This window comes from Mixophyes fleayi, chromosome 3 (assembly GCF_038048845.1).
Source record: "Mixophyes fleayi isolate aMixFle1 chromosome 3, aMixFle1.hap1, whole genome shotgun sequence".
Classification (NCBI taxonomy): Eukaryota; Metazoa; Chordata; class Amphibia; order Anura; family Limnodynastidae; genus Mixophyes; species Mixophyes fleayi.
Genome location: NC_134404.1, coordinates 318,428,118 through 318,444,025, shown reverse-complemented (window position 1 = coordinate 318,444,025; position 15,908 = coordinate 318,428,118). Strand labels below are relative to the sequence as shown.

General features: G+C 42.1%; 1 protein-coding gene across 1 annotated transcript in view; it reads left to right on the top strand.

Annotated features, from left to right (window-relative positions):
• Positions 1 to 629, top strand: part of PPP1R21 (protein phosphatase 1 regulatory subunit 21) — a 53,504-nt gene extending 52,875 nt beyond the window's left edge. Inside the window, exon 22 of the mRNA XM_075204103.1 lies at positions 19 to 629. Coding sequence (XP_075060204.1) covers positions 19 to 48 — 30 coding nt within the window. The 3' untranslated portion in view covers positions 49 to 629. The remainder of the gene's footprint in view (positions 1 to 18) is intronic.
• The last annotated feature ends 15,279 nt before the right edge of the window (positions 630 to 15,908 follow it).

The following is a 15,908-nucleotide window of genomic DNA, read 5'->3' as shown; positions in this document are numbered from 1 at the left end:
TCCTGTTTGTGACCGCAGGGAAATTCTAAGAAGAACAAGAATCGATAGTTGATGCCGTCATGTCGGTGCAGATGACATTGCTGCTATATACACTGCAGAATGGTCTTTGGTAGACGAGGATGTCCACTGTCAGCTTATCCCTGTGATATATGTGAATCGAATCCCTTTCTCCATGAAAGGGGCTAGCCGAACATGAAACGCGTCAGTCCCCTAACTCCGTAAAACACCTGTGACCTGATTGGAAAATCCGGAACATAATCTTTCAAACGTATTTCCCCTCCATCCTTTTACCTCTGAAAGTTTTTACATTGCACTTTTTTTTTTTAAACAGATTTTAATTTCATTACACTATAGCTTTAAAGGTTTTTGTATTTTTCAGGCTTGATTTATAAAACACATTTAATGTCTGTAATTCTATTTTTATTTTGTAAGAGACTTGTATTAAGTTGTGTCTGGCTCTGTGACCTCACTTTAGAGGATTAAAGGGAGACTTCCTTTCCATTCAAGGTCTGTTTACTTGCAAATGAATATTGCCTCCAATGGTTCAACCTAAATGTCCGTATTAAAAAAAAGAAAAAAAGAAAATAAAAGAAAATTACTAAGTTTATCAATAAATTCTTACAAAATTAGCTATTGACTGACAACTATTTTTTTCTGTAGATGTTCAGCAAAAGATAAGGGCATATGTCATTCTTTGTGGAGAACCTTATATTTCTGCATTATTTGCATTCATTTACATGAGTGAGAGCTGCCATACTGGTTCCTCAGACAAAGTGAAATAAACCAGGCACTTAGTATTCAACAGAAGGCAGTCGTCAAGTGATAACATTGGAAGGATCTTACTGTACTGAACATGTTGAACCCTGTGTGTCTCGTACATAGCCCTTGTTTTGCCCAGAAAGACGTTTTCTACAAAACTGAATGTGTACATAATACAGTGGCGCACGCAGGGGGGGTTTCTGAGTCTCCAGAACCCCCCCCCCCTGCACTAACTAAGTGGCCGCTATAGCTGCACTGTCGTATACAGCAGCCGCGGCGCTGTCAAAGAAGCGTCCGCGGCGGTGCTGTAGTGTATACAGCACCGCTGCGGAAGCTTCTTAGACAGCGCCGCGGCTGCTGTATAGGACAGCGCTGAAGAAACTGAGCTGCTGCGCATGCGCAGCAGCTCTCGACAATCCTCCGTTCGCCCCTGTAATAGTTATATACAACGTTGCCAAACAGTGCCATAATGTTTATGAAAGTTCCAGTATAATCTGTGTGCCGTTTTGTATGTTCTCCCCGTGTTTGCGTGGGTTACCTCCGGGTGCTCCAGTTTCCTCCCACAATCCAAAAACATACTAGTAGGTTAATTGGCTGCTATTAAATTGACCCAGTCTGTCTGTGTGTGAATATTAGGGAATTTAGACTGTAAGCTCTATTGGGGCAGGGATTGATGTGAGTTCTATGTACAGCGCTGCGGAATTGGCGGCGCTATATAAATACATTATGATGAATATCCGTTGTATAATAAAACTTCCCGTACACATTTATACCTAACACAACTTTGTAAAACCTCTGAATAGATGCACTGTATGTCTATGCTTAATTTCACATAGTGTCCTTTATTTATAAAGAGCAAAAATAGATCACAGTGCTGTCCAAACACCCAGCATAGTGTGATTGATGGCGCATTAACTGTTAAAGAAATACTAGGCAGAGCTTTGGATGAGGATGGAGAGAATATGATCTGTACTGTGTTTTCTGTTTTTTAACGTTTAAATATATTTTATGACCTTGATGAGTAGACGGCTAGAAGATCATCTGTGATGGGACTAGCGTGGTGGAGCAGGTATGCAGTAGGTTAGAAGGGATTGTATGAAGTGGGCAGATTGTGAAGTCAGAGGATAGGAAAAGTGAAGAACCTCATATTTGGTAACTGGGTTGAAAAAAAACAAAGATGATTTTACAGGTAGGTTCCATGATGGGGTTTGGGATGTCTGGTGAATTGCAATGTCACGTAGCCAGGTACCACCTTATAGTGGGTGGAGAAAGTGGAAAGTGTACCAGTCACCTGAGCACAATGAAAGAAACAATTTTGTCGGCTCAACTAATATTCATGAGAATTCAACCTATCAATTCACTTGTAACTCTTACCTAATGAATATTTAGGACCATGTCTGAGTAAAGCCACTGGCTCCAGTGGCATATCCACCATGTAGTACTTACGGGCTCATGGATCGAGGGAGCCCTGCAACAGTCTCCTGACCTATGGGATCGAGGGAGCCCTGCATCAGTCTCCTGACCTATGGGATTGAGGGAGCCCTGCATCAGTCTCCTGAGGTCTATGGGTTCACCCTATACTCAGGGTTGTGCTGGTTGGGGAGAGGGGGTCAATGACCTGGTTTGGCTGATCTGGGCTAATTGGGACTGGTCCTGGCATTGGGGTCCTTCATGGCCCTTGGCCACAACCCGAGGACCATCCACAATGTTAAATGTCCTGACGGTGATAGTAGCCCACTATTTTGACTGGTTCAGGTGACTGTCCGTTTAGGGGAGGATGCCTAGACAGACATGGTGCAGAGCCAGTTCGAGCACAGGACTCGCGGTCCTCTCCATAACCCCTCACTGCTCTCCCAATCTGCACCTGTGCAAGACAGGCTACAGGAAACGTGAAGGAATGGCCTGGTGTCTGCGGGTGTATGGTAGTGTTATTCAATAGTGCCTATATCACTAGCTGCCAATAAATATTATAATAAAAGCTTTCCCTTAGTAATGGGCATTGTGCAAATACTATGGCTATTATATAATCCTTGGCTCTTTAAATGTCTGCAGGTTCCAGAAGGTGGCATAATAAGACAATGCAGCTGCAACATTGCCAATAGTTCTATTTTTGTGAAGCGGAAGACTACAATGTTTCCATTAAAAAGTCTTATCTGCTTACAGTTCCTGCTCATAAATCATTTATATAATTGGTGTGCAGTTCATTTAAAGGGAATCGGTCTCCAAGCTGCATTGTTTGTTAAGCGGGAGAAATATGAAACCATTGCTTTGAAATGTAGAAAATTGGAAAATTAATGAATCCAGGAATGTTTTGCAACTTAATCTGCTTGAGCTGCAGTTTGCAGCATCGTGTACCAGCACACCTAGCACTTTGCTTTTTCTAAATTGATGCAAAAAAGGAAAACCAAATCGCAACTGCACAGGCACATTCCCTCTCACCCTTATTGTGTATTATTCACACTATTGTCATATAGGGGAGGGCGGCTAGCGTGCATTTGTGATAAAGCGGAGTATACAAATTCAAAGAAGGATGGAATGGTGCACAAAGGACAAAAAAAGTATATTTGGTGGTGATCTGTGTTTATTCCGTGATGTAAGCAAATACAGATTGAAAAAGGTGGTGAATACTATGTATATCTTCTGTATGTGGATTGTTTCTGTGTACCCTAAATGAGCAAATACCGAGTCAGAATGACCGGTCAGCTATTATGTCTGTCAGCTGGATGCTAGTACTTCCAGTACTACAGTGGGAGTACAATTCTTATATCCCTATAATTGGGCTTATGTAAGCATTAGTAAATTCTAGCGTATTTAGCAAATATTAGCTACAGCAATGTCAAAATATGATTTCTATTTGCAAGGATTTTTACTTCAATAGTTCTATACTGCCAATTTTTAAACATTTCTTCCTGAAATGTCCCAAGACCGAGTGTTCCAGGCCCTGGCATTGTAAAGTGCAGTGGTCCAGCTCCCTATCAGCATAGAGCAGGATGCTTAGGCTCATAGCGTCAGGTAAGGGGGCTGTTCTGCTCCTACTCACCATGATCTGGCTGGCTCTCTTCCTGTTCTTCCTCTATGCTCTTGTCTTCCTGTTAAGTTCCGATTTACTCTGCTCTCCAAACTGCCCCTTGCAGCAGCTACTACCCTGCTGTGTTGTCCAGTGGAGGAGGAGTCAGATTGCTGCACTGCTCTACACAACAGCGGCTCATGCTGCTACTCCATGAAGTGGCCCGACCCAGGGTAGTCTAATTTGGAAGCAAACCAGGAAAAGATGGCCTGTAACGCCAGGGCGACCCTGGTGGGTAGTAAGGAACAATTGCACTGTGGTTTTATTTGTGAATAAGACACAATAATATGCTTAGTAGACCCTGCCACTTTGTGTTCAATGTCTTAATCTGTTTACAGAAGTTCCTCTAAAAAATTTATTATTCTACATAGGGACCATGTGTTCCCCCAGCATTTGAATGGGTTGTATTTACGCAAAACATGCACTTAGCCTGATCCTAATCTGCAGATCGGTTCAGCCCATGGAAAAAAGACAGGATCATGGTTAAATCTGAAATAGACTGATTCTATCTTGAGATGATAAAACCCCACCAAGCCTAGGCTGATACTCAGACCTGTTAATCTTCACAGTTGGATTTACAACTTTGCAAAAGTGTCTGGATAATTTCATCAATATCCAATTTCTGAAACTACCCATAGCATAGTCGGTGCTATATATTTGTACTTGACCTTAACTTAACACCTCCAAGTTTTATATCAACATTGAACCAACTCTTTTAAAGGTTTATTAAGGCATTTTTATATCTATTTTTTGTTGTGTGAACTTCACACAATTATGTTTTCTATAGGGATATTTTGGTTTATATTTTAGCTCCAGTTCATTGAACATAAAACCTTATGACCCTGTTGTGTCTGTGCTTTTTGCAGATGGCAAATGGTAAAGCCATCCATACTGCAGATCCCTTCAAATTATTAGATTACAAACTGTTAATAAGATTTCCGAAGAATTTTTTTTTTATTTGTTGTTGTTTCAGCACAGTTGCTATTTTCAAGGGCACCCTCAGCCCCACAGCTATGACTTTATACCAAGATATCGGTCCACCACTCTTGGGAGATTGGACATTTAAAGGACTATCAAGCACTAAATGCAAGATACTTGCTATAAAAAGACTAATAATAAAACCACAAATAAATATATATGTACAAGCTTCAGTAGTTTATCAGAGCTAAAGGTATTTGTGAGAGTGCTGTGATCATGGGGATGTGCGTTTGTTTCCTATGCACACCTGATGTCTGTAACTTTATTGAACTACACTGACTTTGGTCACTCTTATTTTTACAGATGTTGGCTGGTACAGGGAGAAGGACAGAGCATCGTCTGGTGCTACTGCAGCAATCTCCCTGTCCAGTGCCAGCAGTCACATAGAAAATTTACTCTGGGAGAGAAAATGGTCATAACCATGGTCACCTGGCTACAGGATAGAGCGGCCGGCTCAGGACGTTAGGTGCCCTAGAGGGCTTTGTAAGCCACTCTCAGTAATTTAACCATTTAACTATCAAGGGACCAAGTGTTCCCTACAGTATCCAGAGACCGAGCGTCCCACTCACTTAGAGGCCTGCGCCTCTCTACACTGAAGGGCCTTGCGCCATGCTACGCTCTCAAGGGCCCTGCTACGCTCTCAAGGTCCTTGCGCTCTGCTGTCTCTAACTATGGGGCCTTGTGCTCCCACCCGTATCTAACTATGGGGCCTTGTGCCCAAAAAGGACCCTACCTAGTCCTATCTGCGGCTGGACCTTGTTTCCCTATCTGCGCCACAGACCTAATGCCTGAATTGTTCCCGGGCTTTGTATACTCACCTGTTCCGCGCAGGAAACTCTGCTTCCCGTGCCATCTTCTGGTCTTCTAGACCCTCCAGTTAACGGCGCCTCTTCTCCGCTTTGACACTGGTGTCCCCGCTGTCTTCTTGGCGGGGGTGCTCTTAGCTCTTACAAGGGCTTTCCACCGATGATTTCCTTGCCGGCTTTGTCTCTTGCTGCGTCATCTTCGCGTTGCAGGGTAGCTCCCAGCCCTTACAAGGGCTCCCTGCCACTTCCGCCGGTGTCTCCGGCATCTCCGCCGCTGGACGTCTTGCAACGTTCTCTTCCTTCTCCACCGGCGAACTGCACTCATATGTAGCCGCCAGCACGCCGATGTCACTTTGATTGGCGCCAACCGTTTAAACGGCTGGAGGTGAGCCAGGATTGGCTCACCTATCCGGCTGCCAATTGGCCAGCAGGGAGAGGTGAGCCGCCGATGCGCCAACATCACTAGGCAGCACCACGAGCCCTGATTGGCTCGCCGCAGCGCCAACAGTTTAAACTGCCGGAGGTGAGCCAGGATTGGCTCACCTATCCGGCCACCGATTGGCCAGCAGGGGGAGGTGATTGGCTCACTTGCCCTCTGCTGCCGGGACCTGTCGGGGAAGAATGGAAGTACTCACCACTGGAACGCAGAATCGGTGAGTAGCTGGCAGTCTCTTCTTTTTTCGCCCTCTCATTGGGCACAGCAGATGCAGGGCCCCTCTCCACACAGGCTGGGTACAGGACCTGTGCTGTCGGCCGCAGGGCCACATTCAGTGTGTACTGCTGTAAGGGGAGTGGACTGACTAGGGGCCACGCCAATGATCCTGTCCTCAAACAACTACTGATTCACACATAGAGGGGAGGAATCGCCAGCCTTGGGGGGGCCTGTCGCCCCCCACTAGTGACAGTGAAGCTCATGCTATGGTGACTCAAACCTTCCCATTGGCGTGCACTAACTGTATGTTAAAGCATGAAGAAGCTGTCTGTCAATTTCTGATGGCAACCTTGATTGTGTGACTTAATTCACATAGTGTATAGCAGGCTATACAGGCAATGACAGTGTTGCCTGGCTGCTTTGGTTCAGTGAACGCCTACAGCCAATTGGAGCTTATTTAAGTTGAGCAAACTCCTATTGGCTGCTGCTGTTCATTGAACACAGACAGGCATTGCAGCCAATAACTTCTTGTAGCTGATAACACAACATGTGTCACCCGTGGCTGCATTGTGTATCTGCCGCAAACTGTGGTGTAACTGGTCCTTGGGCAGCTGCCCCTGTTGCTGACTGCAGCAGCCATTCGGTGCATGCACTATGCCCCCGATACCATGGGCTCTGGAGACATTCACTGCCGTAGCCCTAAAGGTATCAGGAAATGGACATTCAAACTATCGTTGACTATTAGTATGCAGGGATAACAGATTTTAAAGAAAATCAACTGACTGGCAGTGTTCACAGAGGTCATACCGCTTTGCCGGACAGTCTTGGTGCATCTGTGTATGTGTTACCCAGCTTTACCAGTTCACACATGCACAGTGGAACTGGAAACCTTGACATGTGCTTCCACTTCCACTTATGGAAACAATAAGTAAAACAAACCACATTGTTACAAATATATTCAAATATTAAAAAAAAAAAATTATGCTGCCAATCTTATTAGAAAAAAAAGATTTATTTAAATAAGCATTTTTTCAATTATCATCCTCTGCTATTGCTATCCTGAGATGGCGATAGCGAAAGGAAATTGTGGTGGTACGTGTTCTTGTATTTGTTAAATAGGCTTCATCATGAATTACATAGGAAGCTATCGCAGGAGATGGCAGCAGTAGTCTTCCATAGATAAAATCTCACAGTGCTCTCCTGATAGAATAGTTTAATCAGCATCAAAAAGGAAAAAAAAACATTAGGCTTTATTCTTAGGAAAGGTTGGCTCGTTGACCTTTCCAAAATTCACATTCTTCCAATGTTCTGTTAATGGCCCTCCACATTTGTATAGTGCTGTCTAATATATTTGGCATTTTACAGACAAATGATTAAGAACATTAACTGCAGAGTCCCAGTTAGTAAACCCAGGCCTTGTTGTCCTGATACCAGAGCAAGCTGTAAAGAAGCATTAAGCTAAATACCAGCACTACCCACATTGGCAATGTCATGGTAACCCTGTGAAACTGTGAGAGCAGAAACTATTAGGTTAAAATGTTCTCCTGAAATGTGTATTTAGTTGTTTGTCACTGAAGTGCGTGCATTATATTATGAAGTAACCATCAAAGTTGTATTTCTTCAGATTAAATAGCCTAAAGCAGGCCTGTCCAACCTGCGGCCCTCCAGGTGTTGTGAAACTACAAGTCCCAGCATGCCCTTCCAGCTATCAACTGGTTGTCTACTGGCAAAGCATGCTGGGGCTTGTAGTTTCACAACATCTGGAGGGCCGCAGGTTGGACAGGCCTGGCCTAAAGCTATGGTCATAACAATGCATAAGTACATGGAGGGTTTCTTCTAAATAGTGCCTAACATTTTTTTTTATTATTCCAGTACCTTTAATTAACAGGGGAATAATTTGCAAAATAGGTCACTGGTTAATATGGATTTTAGTGGATGTGTTCACAAACCTAGCTACAATCTCAAAGCGGATAGGGAAGACTTTAATAGTACTTACAGTGGATATTTAGGGTTTACGTTGATGCAGTGTACATACAGGATATGTCTGTTCCAATCCACTGTTTCCAAAAAGAAATCTTGAAACAATGAATCTCAAAAAAGAGAAAACAAATTTGTATATAGTAAAATATTGTGTAACAAGTGCAAAAAATACAAAAGTTGAGGTATCGCACTCACACGATATAGATGAAAAACAAGCATTTCACGTATTCCTCACAAATAACAGCAAGCTGTTAAGGAGATCTTTTATAGATGGCAAAAGGTCCTTTCTGTCTCGTATGATTCCATTTGGAAAAATTACGTGGATAACAAAAGTATAACATAGTGAAGTATGTCAAGTTGAGGTGAAAATCACAAGCCTCACAATTGCCATACAAGTAAAGAACAATTTTATTAAGACATATATCCCCAAAAAAGGTCATATAGTCTTTTGATGTTGTGCCAACTTGTCCTAACGATATTGAGTCCTTAGTTCACAACCAAACAACGCATTTCGACTTTTTCAATGTCTTTGTCAAGGTTGTAGGTGAGTCAGATCTGCCCTGTAACTTTTATCTTAATGAAAAAATTTTGTCGTCACACTGTAGGCATAACACATATATCCCAGTGCAATATTTGGACAGGAAGTAGCCCATGATAAGCTGATCATCACCATTTATTTATATAGTGCCACTAATTCCGCAGTGCTATACAGAGAACTCACTCACATCAGTCCCTGCCCCATTTATGGCTTACAGTCTAAATTCCCTAACATACACACACAAAGAGTCTAGGGTCAATTTTGATAGCAGCCAATTAACCTACTAGTATGTTTTTGGAGTGTGGGAGGAAACCCACGCAAACACGGGGAGAACATACAAACTCCACACACATAAGGCCATGGTCGGGAATTGAACTCATGACCCCAGTGCTGTGAGGAAGAAGTGCTAACCACTGAGCCACCGTGCTGCCCCCGATGTGGCTAACCTTTACGATGGCCATATGGGGCCAAGTACCACTCTGTCCTTTTAGATGGACACTGTTGATATGAGTCAAGCTAGCACCAGGCAGGTTTTTAAATACTTGTATGAACAGCTGGGGTGGACGCCTTCACAATGGTCCGTCTGGAACACAGGACAACATCACAACATGTGGGAGCTCTCATTCACTCAGTGAAAAGTTTAGTAACCATCTTTCTGATTTGCATCCAACACACGTCTGCTAATGCTGAAACAAATACATAAACTGCAAAGCAGAATGTTAATTGTTTCAAGATTACAACTTGGATAGCTTAATATATTCACAAATTGATATTCACACAATGCCAATTTACATCCATAGAACTTTTCTGACTCCCGTGGGCCCTGAGCAACTTCAAGTCCTGTAAAGAAGCCTTTTTTTGTTTTTTTTCTATGATTCTAGTAGTTTAATGATTATCCGCAGCCACTGTGAACAACGCCCGTGCTACAGGGGTTGTGAAAAGGGCACTAGAGGTTGTTAATCCAGTCATGATTTCTTCATGGTATGACTAACCTTATTCTTGCTGAGCTTGTAACATCGTGAAAGAGGAATAATACTAGAGAGGAATTATACTGAAAAATGACTTTTGTAATCAGTAAATAAATGCTCCTGACTGTTCCGGTTGTGTTAAACTCTCGTGTCTGTGAGATGCTTAGTTCAGAGTCATTTAATAGAAAACTACATCTCTGCCAAATCTTTATTAGTTCATCTCACAATTCAGCACAATCTCAAACTTTAAAATGAATCGCCATAATTCCGAGGCCCTTAATAGTTCTCTACCCAAACATATTGTAAAACGTCTTGAAATAAACTTTTGATTCATAGCACCGCTGATGTTTGCAATGCACTGGAATCTCCCTTCTATATTTGAAGAATTATATGATGTTAACTACACTCCATTAAATATCTTATGGTCTGGACTAGATTTCCCATTTCATGGCTGGGTAAAATCAATGCATATACTTTTTTTTTTTTTTTTAAAAAACTTTATTGATTTTTCATAATTTAACAGTGCACACGTTTAGAGCTGACAAATAACAATATGAACAATAATACAGCAATAGATGTTTGAGTTGCTCAGTCAATTATTATTCAAATAATTGGTCATCCTATCCTGTATAATTCACATTTTTGACACACGTAAGCAAACATAAAGGAGTATGGGAAATAAACCAAACAAAAATAAAGGAGAGAGGGACGGATGGAAAATCTGGATGTTGAGTCCGGGGGAAGGGGGACCAAAATCAGACTCAAGCCCCTACACTCTATTTTGCACGCAGCACTAGATTGATTTTCCTTGCAAATCATTTTACATTTGCTGAGTCACTGTCAGTCTCTACGTTGGTTGCCTGTTTTTCAATGAATAAAATATAAAATTATTCTACTAACATACAAGGCCATCAGCAAAATTGTACCAACATACATCTCCTCAGTTGTCTCAAAATACCTCCCAACTCGACACCTCTGTTCTGTACAAGATCTGCGTCTCTCTTCTACTCTCATCACTTCCTCCCATTCTCGGTTACAGGACTTTTTTCGGGCTGTACCCACTTTATGGAATTCACTCCCTTGCACCACAAGACTTTCCTCTAGTCTTTAAACCTTCAAGCGTTCTCTGAAAATCCACCTCTTCAGACAAGCTTATAGTATTCCTCTACCACCCTCTTAATCTCCCTATGTTACACTATTACCACCCTCTACACAGCTAACACAAGACAAAAAAACCCTGACCAACATAGTTGTGTGACTGAGCATACAGCCCACTAAATACTTTGTAACCTTTGCATTTTAGCTGGACAAATATTCAATATGATGTAGCACTTACCCTTTTGTATGAAACCATTGTCCCATAGATTGCAAGCTTGCATGCAAGGTCTTCTTACATCTACGTATGTATGTATTTACCCAGTATTGTTTTATTACTGTTTGTTCCCAATTGTAAAGTGCTATGGAATCTGCTGGCGCAATATAAATAAATGTTGATGATGATGATTGGATTGGGATCACAGCCTAGTGGCATTGATAAAATGTTTTAAAGGGGATTTTTTTGTATCTTGAAACTGACATCTTTGACAAATTTAGGAGCCCAAACATCAGATCTCTGGGAATGTCTTCTCCATTCTTGGGAGAATCATAACACAGTGTTCCATAAAGGTCTTAATTTTGAACACTCCTACTATATATGAAGAGGGTGACCTGGCCCCGTGGAACATCTCCAAGAATCAATGATTTTAAAATGAATATTCTCTCTCATTTACTTTATCTCTTCCGCCTCTTCCCATCCCAATCAAAGTATCAGATAAATAGGTGCTACAATGACATGTTGTAGACTCTATATGGTCCCATAAACCTCTTTGTGGTTTGTAAATGCAAGAATGGTGTCACAGAGCCTGAGTTTGGAATAGGCCTTGAAGCCCCGCTCTAAATAGACTTACCCCCAGAGAGGTGCGGAGTCTAACGGTAGAGAGGTATTCACCAGGGATCCCTGCAAGCAAATATGAACTTAGCTGCTTTCTAGCCGGAGGTTGCGGTCCTCTAAGGGGGATTAGAGCAGGGTGAGATGGAGCTGTGGAGTGGAGCAGGACTGCTGGACGATAAATGTAAAGGTTCAGGTGAACGGCAGTGAACCGAAGCGTTGAGGTCTTTAGAAAGAGAATAGCTGAGAACAGGACTGATTATGAGGCACGAGGTTCCTCCAACAATACCGCAGGTCTTGATCGTGGAACAGGTAACACAGGATACTAACTGAGAGGTGGTGAATTGCAGAGAACTGATGCACTGAGATCCCTGGAAAGCAATGATGAGGCACATGGTTCTTGCAATAATACCACAGTTCTTGATCGTGGAATGGGTACACAGGATACCGACTGGGAGGTGGTGAACTGCAGGGAACTGATGCACCGAGATCCCTGGAAAGCAAATAGCTTGAAGACGGGACCGATGATGAGGCACGAGGTTCTTGCAATAATATCACATGTCTTGATCATGTAGATGGGAGTCAGAGAGAAAAGCGACCTAACAGGTAAGGAGACCTGAAGATCTGGCAACTTGTTAAGAAGCAAATGCTTTAAACAGATAGAGCTGACAGGCAATTAGCCAATCAAGAGAATGTAGAAAGTTTTGAAAAGACCAGGTGTGCGCATGCTCAGTTCAGACCAGCAAGTGAATTCAGGGAGTGAGAACCAAGGGAAACAGGTCAGAACAGTGACCAAAATGCAGGTTATCTGGTGCAATGTGTGACAAATGGAAGACTGAATGTACCTTGGCACCTTGAATACTAACAAGCCGCTCACTCAGCACAAATGTCACAATGATATCTGTCCCAAGTTCAGTGTAGATGGGCTGAAATCGAAGATTTGATCATCTCTCCTACTTCTATTAGATATTTATTGTGGCTTCATTCTCATAACTGTACTGAGTCATTATGCCTTAATACTATGATGAAACATTCATTGAGAATTGGGGACTTTATGTTGCCGTTCAATACTAAAGGCACTCTAGGAGGCCATCTCAAACCACTATTCTACAAACTAAGGAATTTCATTATAATCTACTACACTTTATCAAACACCTATACAAGTACTAAAGAGATATCATTCATTTAAAGAGAACTTTGATTTAATCCAAGAGGGAAAGGATTTATTTCTGCTTTATATGTTTTCCCATTTACACATTAGGTACTAAATCTAAACATACGACCTTCTGGGAGAAATGGCTAGATGAAACAATTAATCAGAGGAGTAGGTTAAAATTATGGAACTTCTAGGAAAATCTTCCCTGTGTGTCACTGAAAAAGAAGTGGTACCTAACCCCTAAGAAGGTTCATGATATTTATCACTCTACTAGTATGTTTACAAGAGGGTGTGAAGCTGTGGCACTTTACATATGTGGTGGACACATTCTTGTATCAGAAGATTATGATCACAGGTGTTGTTATCAACCGAATATTGCAGTTATACTTGTATCAAGACACCTGGCTGGCTCTACTACACAGCTTAGCACCTGAAGAATTTACCCATGCCTTCTGTCATGGTGCTAACAGCTCCCGGAATAAACCACTTGACCAAGCTACTTAGTCCTGAGAGGACTGGTCGTGAGGTACAAGCTGAAATCAAAAGATTGTAGGAGGTAGAATAGTAATGGACAAAGCCAAAGTCAAGAAATTGAAGAAGGTAGAATAGTGGAGACCAAACCCAGGTCGCTGGATTGGAGAAGGTAGAATTGTGATGTACAGTCAAACAAAACAAGTCGTCTTCGAGGCACAAGCAGAGAAATGCAAAACAAAACTTTGCTGTTGCAAATGTTTGGTATAACTGAGGGACTTATAAAGGCTACATATAGGTGAAATAAATTGTTCTGGTTGACTTGACTTTTTTACTGAAGAACTGATTACAGAGTAAAGAAAGCTCTGCAGTAGTCCAGGTGACGTGACTAGCTAGATTTCTGTTCTTAGCAGAATGCTGATCACAGGAATTGAGAGAAGGTGTTTGTGGTGGTCATTGTGAATAGTTTCTAACACTTGTCATCTGGAGCTAGTGTTATGAATCCTCACAGTAATTGTTTTCTGGCAGCTGTCACCTGAAGCTAGTGTTGTGAATCCTCACAGTAATTGTTTTCTGACAGCTGTCAATTGGAGCTAGTGTTGTGAATCCTCACACCTTTCTTTAAATTAAATTAGTAGCTCATTTGTGATTATCTACATGCTGCTGTGTAGCCTAAAAGGATAGTAATATCTCCCATCTATTTATGAGGTAAAAGTCAAGGTTTGGGGATTCATGGATTACTCTGACAGGAAATGGTCTGTAGGAGTGGGGCAGCCTTGGAATGCCTTTTTGTTTTGTCCCTTGTCTTTACCTCCCCCCGTTTTTCCTCCTATTCCTTTTCCAATCTGTCCCTTATGTGTAGTTCATCCTTAATTTAACCTCCCACATTCTTTTTTATTTCTGTTGCATCTTGCGCATGATGGAACGTCTACCATTTTGAAATCTTAGATGGCCACTGCTACATTAATATACAGTTTATGACTAGAGTTTATGACTAGATACTTTGGACTACTTCTTATAATTGTGGTGCAATGTCTATTTTTGTTGTAACATTGTGCTTATTTCTCTATATTCTTTGCCTTTGCAGTCCATAAAAAGAAAGATGTTCTTTTTGCTTTTGGTACTAAAATCTTAAGTTTAAAAAGGTAAACAAAAAAACCCCAGTGAAAATAAAATTGGTAATCCAGTGTTCAGCGTAATTTGGCAAACCAAACCATAGTAGATTTGCTCATCTATGCCTCTTTGTGTATAATTGCAGGATTGGTTCTGAATATTCATATTAAAATACCTACCCAGCATTGGTAGCTTATTACATAAAACCTCAGCCAATTTCACATGTATCTTCCACCCTGGTCGTGATTATAAAAAGTATAAATATTTAATAATAAAATAAAATTCATAACTAAATGCCTCAATAGTGTTATCTTTGTTAAATTGTTTTGTAACGTCAGCGGGGAACAGAACAAATGCACACAGATGTCCTACCTTGTTCACGATGGACCACCTACCATCTGCATGGACCCACCCCAGTATCCAGGGCGTCTCTTCCTCATTGGTCGCTGGAAACCTGTACTTGTCCGATACCTCTTCATTAACCCTTGGCTCCTCATCAGAGGGTGGCAACATCCAGCACTCACCAGCTGCACTCTCCAGAGTAGCATCTTCTCCGCCTGGTACCTCTTCAGCAGCTTCCTCTTCCGGTGTACCCATGGCCTCCGGATACAGCGTATTCCAGTGGAGAGTCTTGATGGGTCTACATTCCTCTTTAGGAACCAACTCCTCCACAGCCAACGACCAATCATCTGTCAAATTCAACGTCTCCCATACCCCAGTCTCTGCCTCCGGCAGTCGCGTGTATTTGTGTCTGGAATATTGCCTAGACGGGATGATCACCTGCGATCCAACATCCAGCAGGCTCTGCTGGTCCTACCCTCCAGATTCGGACTCTTCTGGAGACCATCCTTTAAAGACTTCCTTGTCTCCCCACTCGCCAAAGACTTCCTCATCTTCCCACTCGCCGAAGACTTCCTCTTTTTCGGAGCAGTGGCATGCAAAGTGTCCTGACTGCTCACTGTTCCAGCATTGCGTTTCCTGCACCTGCATCCACTAGGTACATCCTTTCCTCTTCTGTTTCCCAGATCATTGCAAGACTTGCTTCAGGAACTCTGCCACTTCTTTCTGTGAGACGACACAGCTTGGACCATTGTATTGCGGAATGATCCCCCGATGGGCCATTATTTGTCCTGCCGACTACGCCAAAATGTAACAACTGCAGGGAACAGAATGTACACACCCAGAATATAGAACAAGAGAAATGATACTGTGCAGCTAGTCATAATTACAATTTCTAGGGACAAATCTTTAAATCCTGAGTGTGTTTCTGGTAATTGGAGACAATTGTCAAACATGATTCAGACTGGTTGATAAAAACAAAGCCTACAATCTACAAAAAAAACTTGCCAATCCTATTCAGACTGGTAAGTGAGATAACACAGATGTTATACTTCTACAACAACTGTACACTCAGAGCCCCACATAAAATGTGTTCTCCGTTTGTATCTTTAAATCAAACACCACTCACCACTGGTTGAACGGAAACCTCAGAT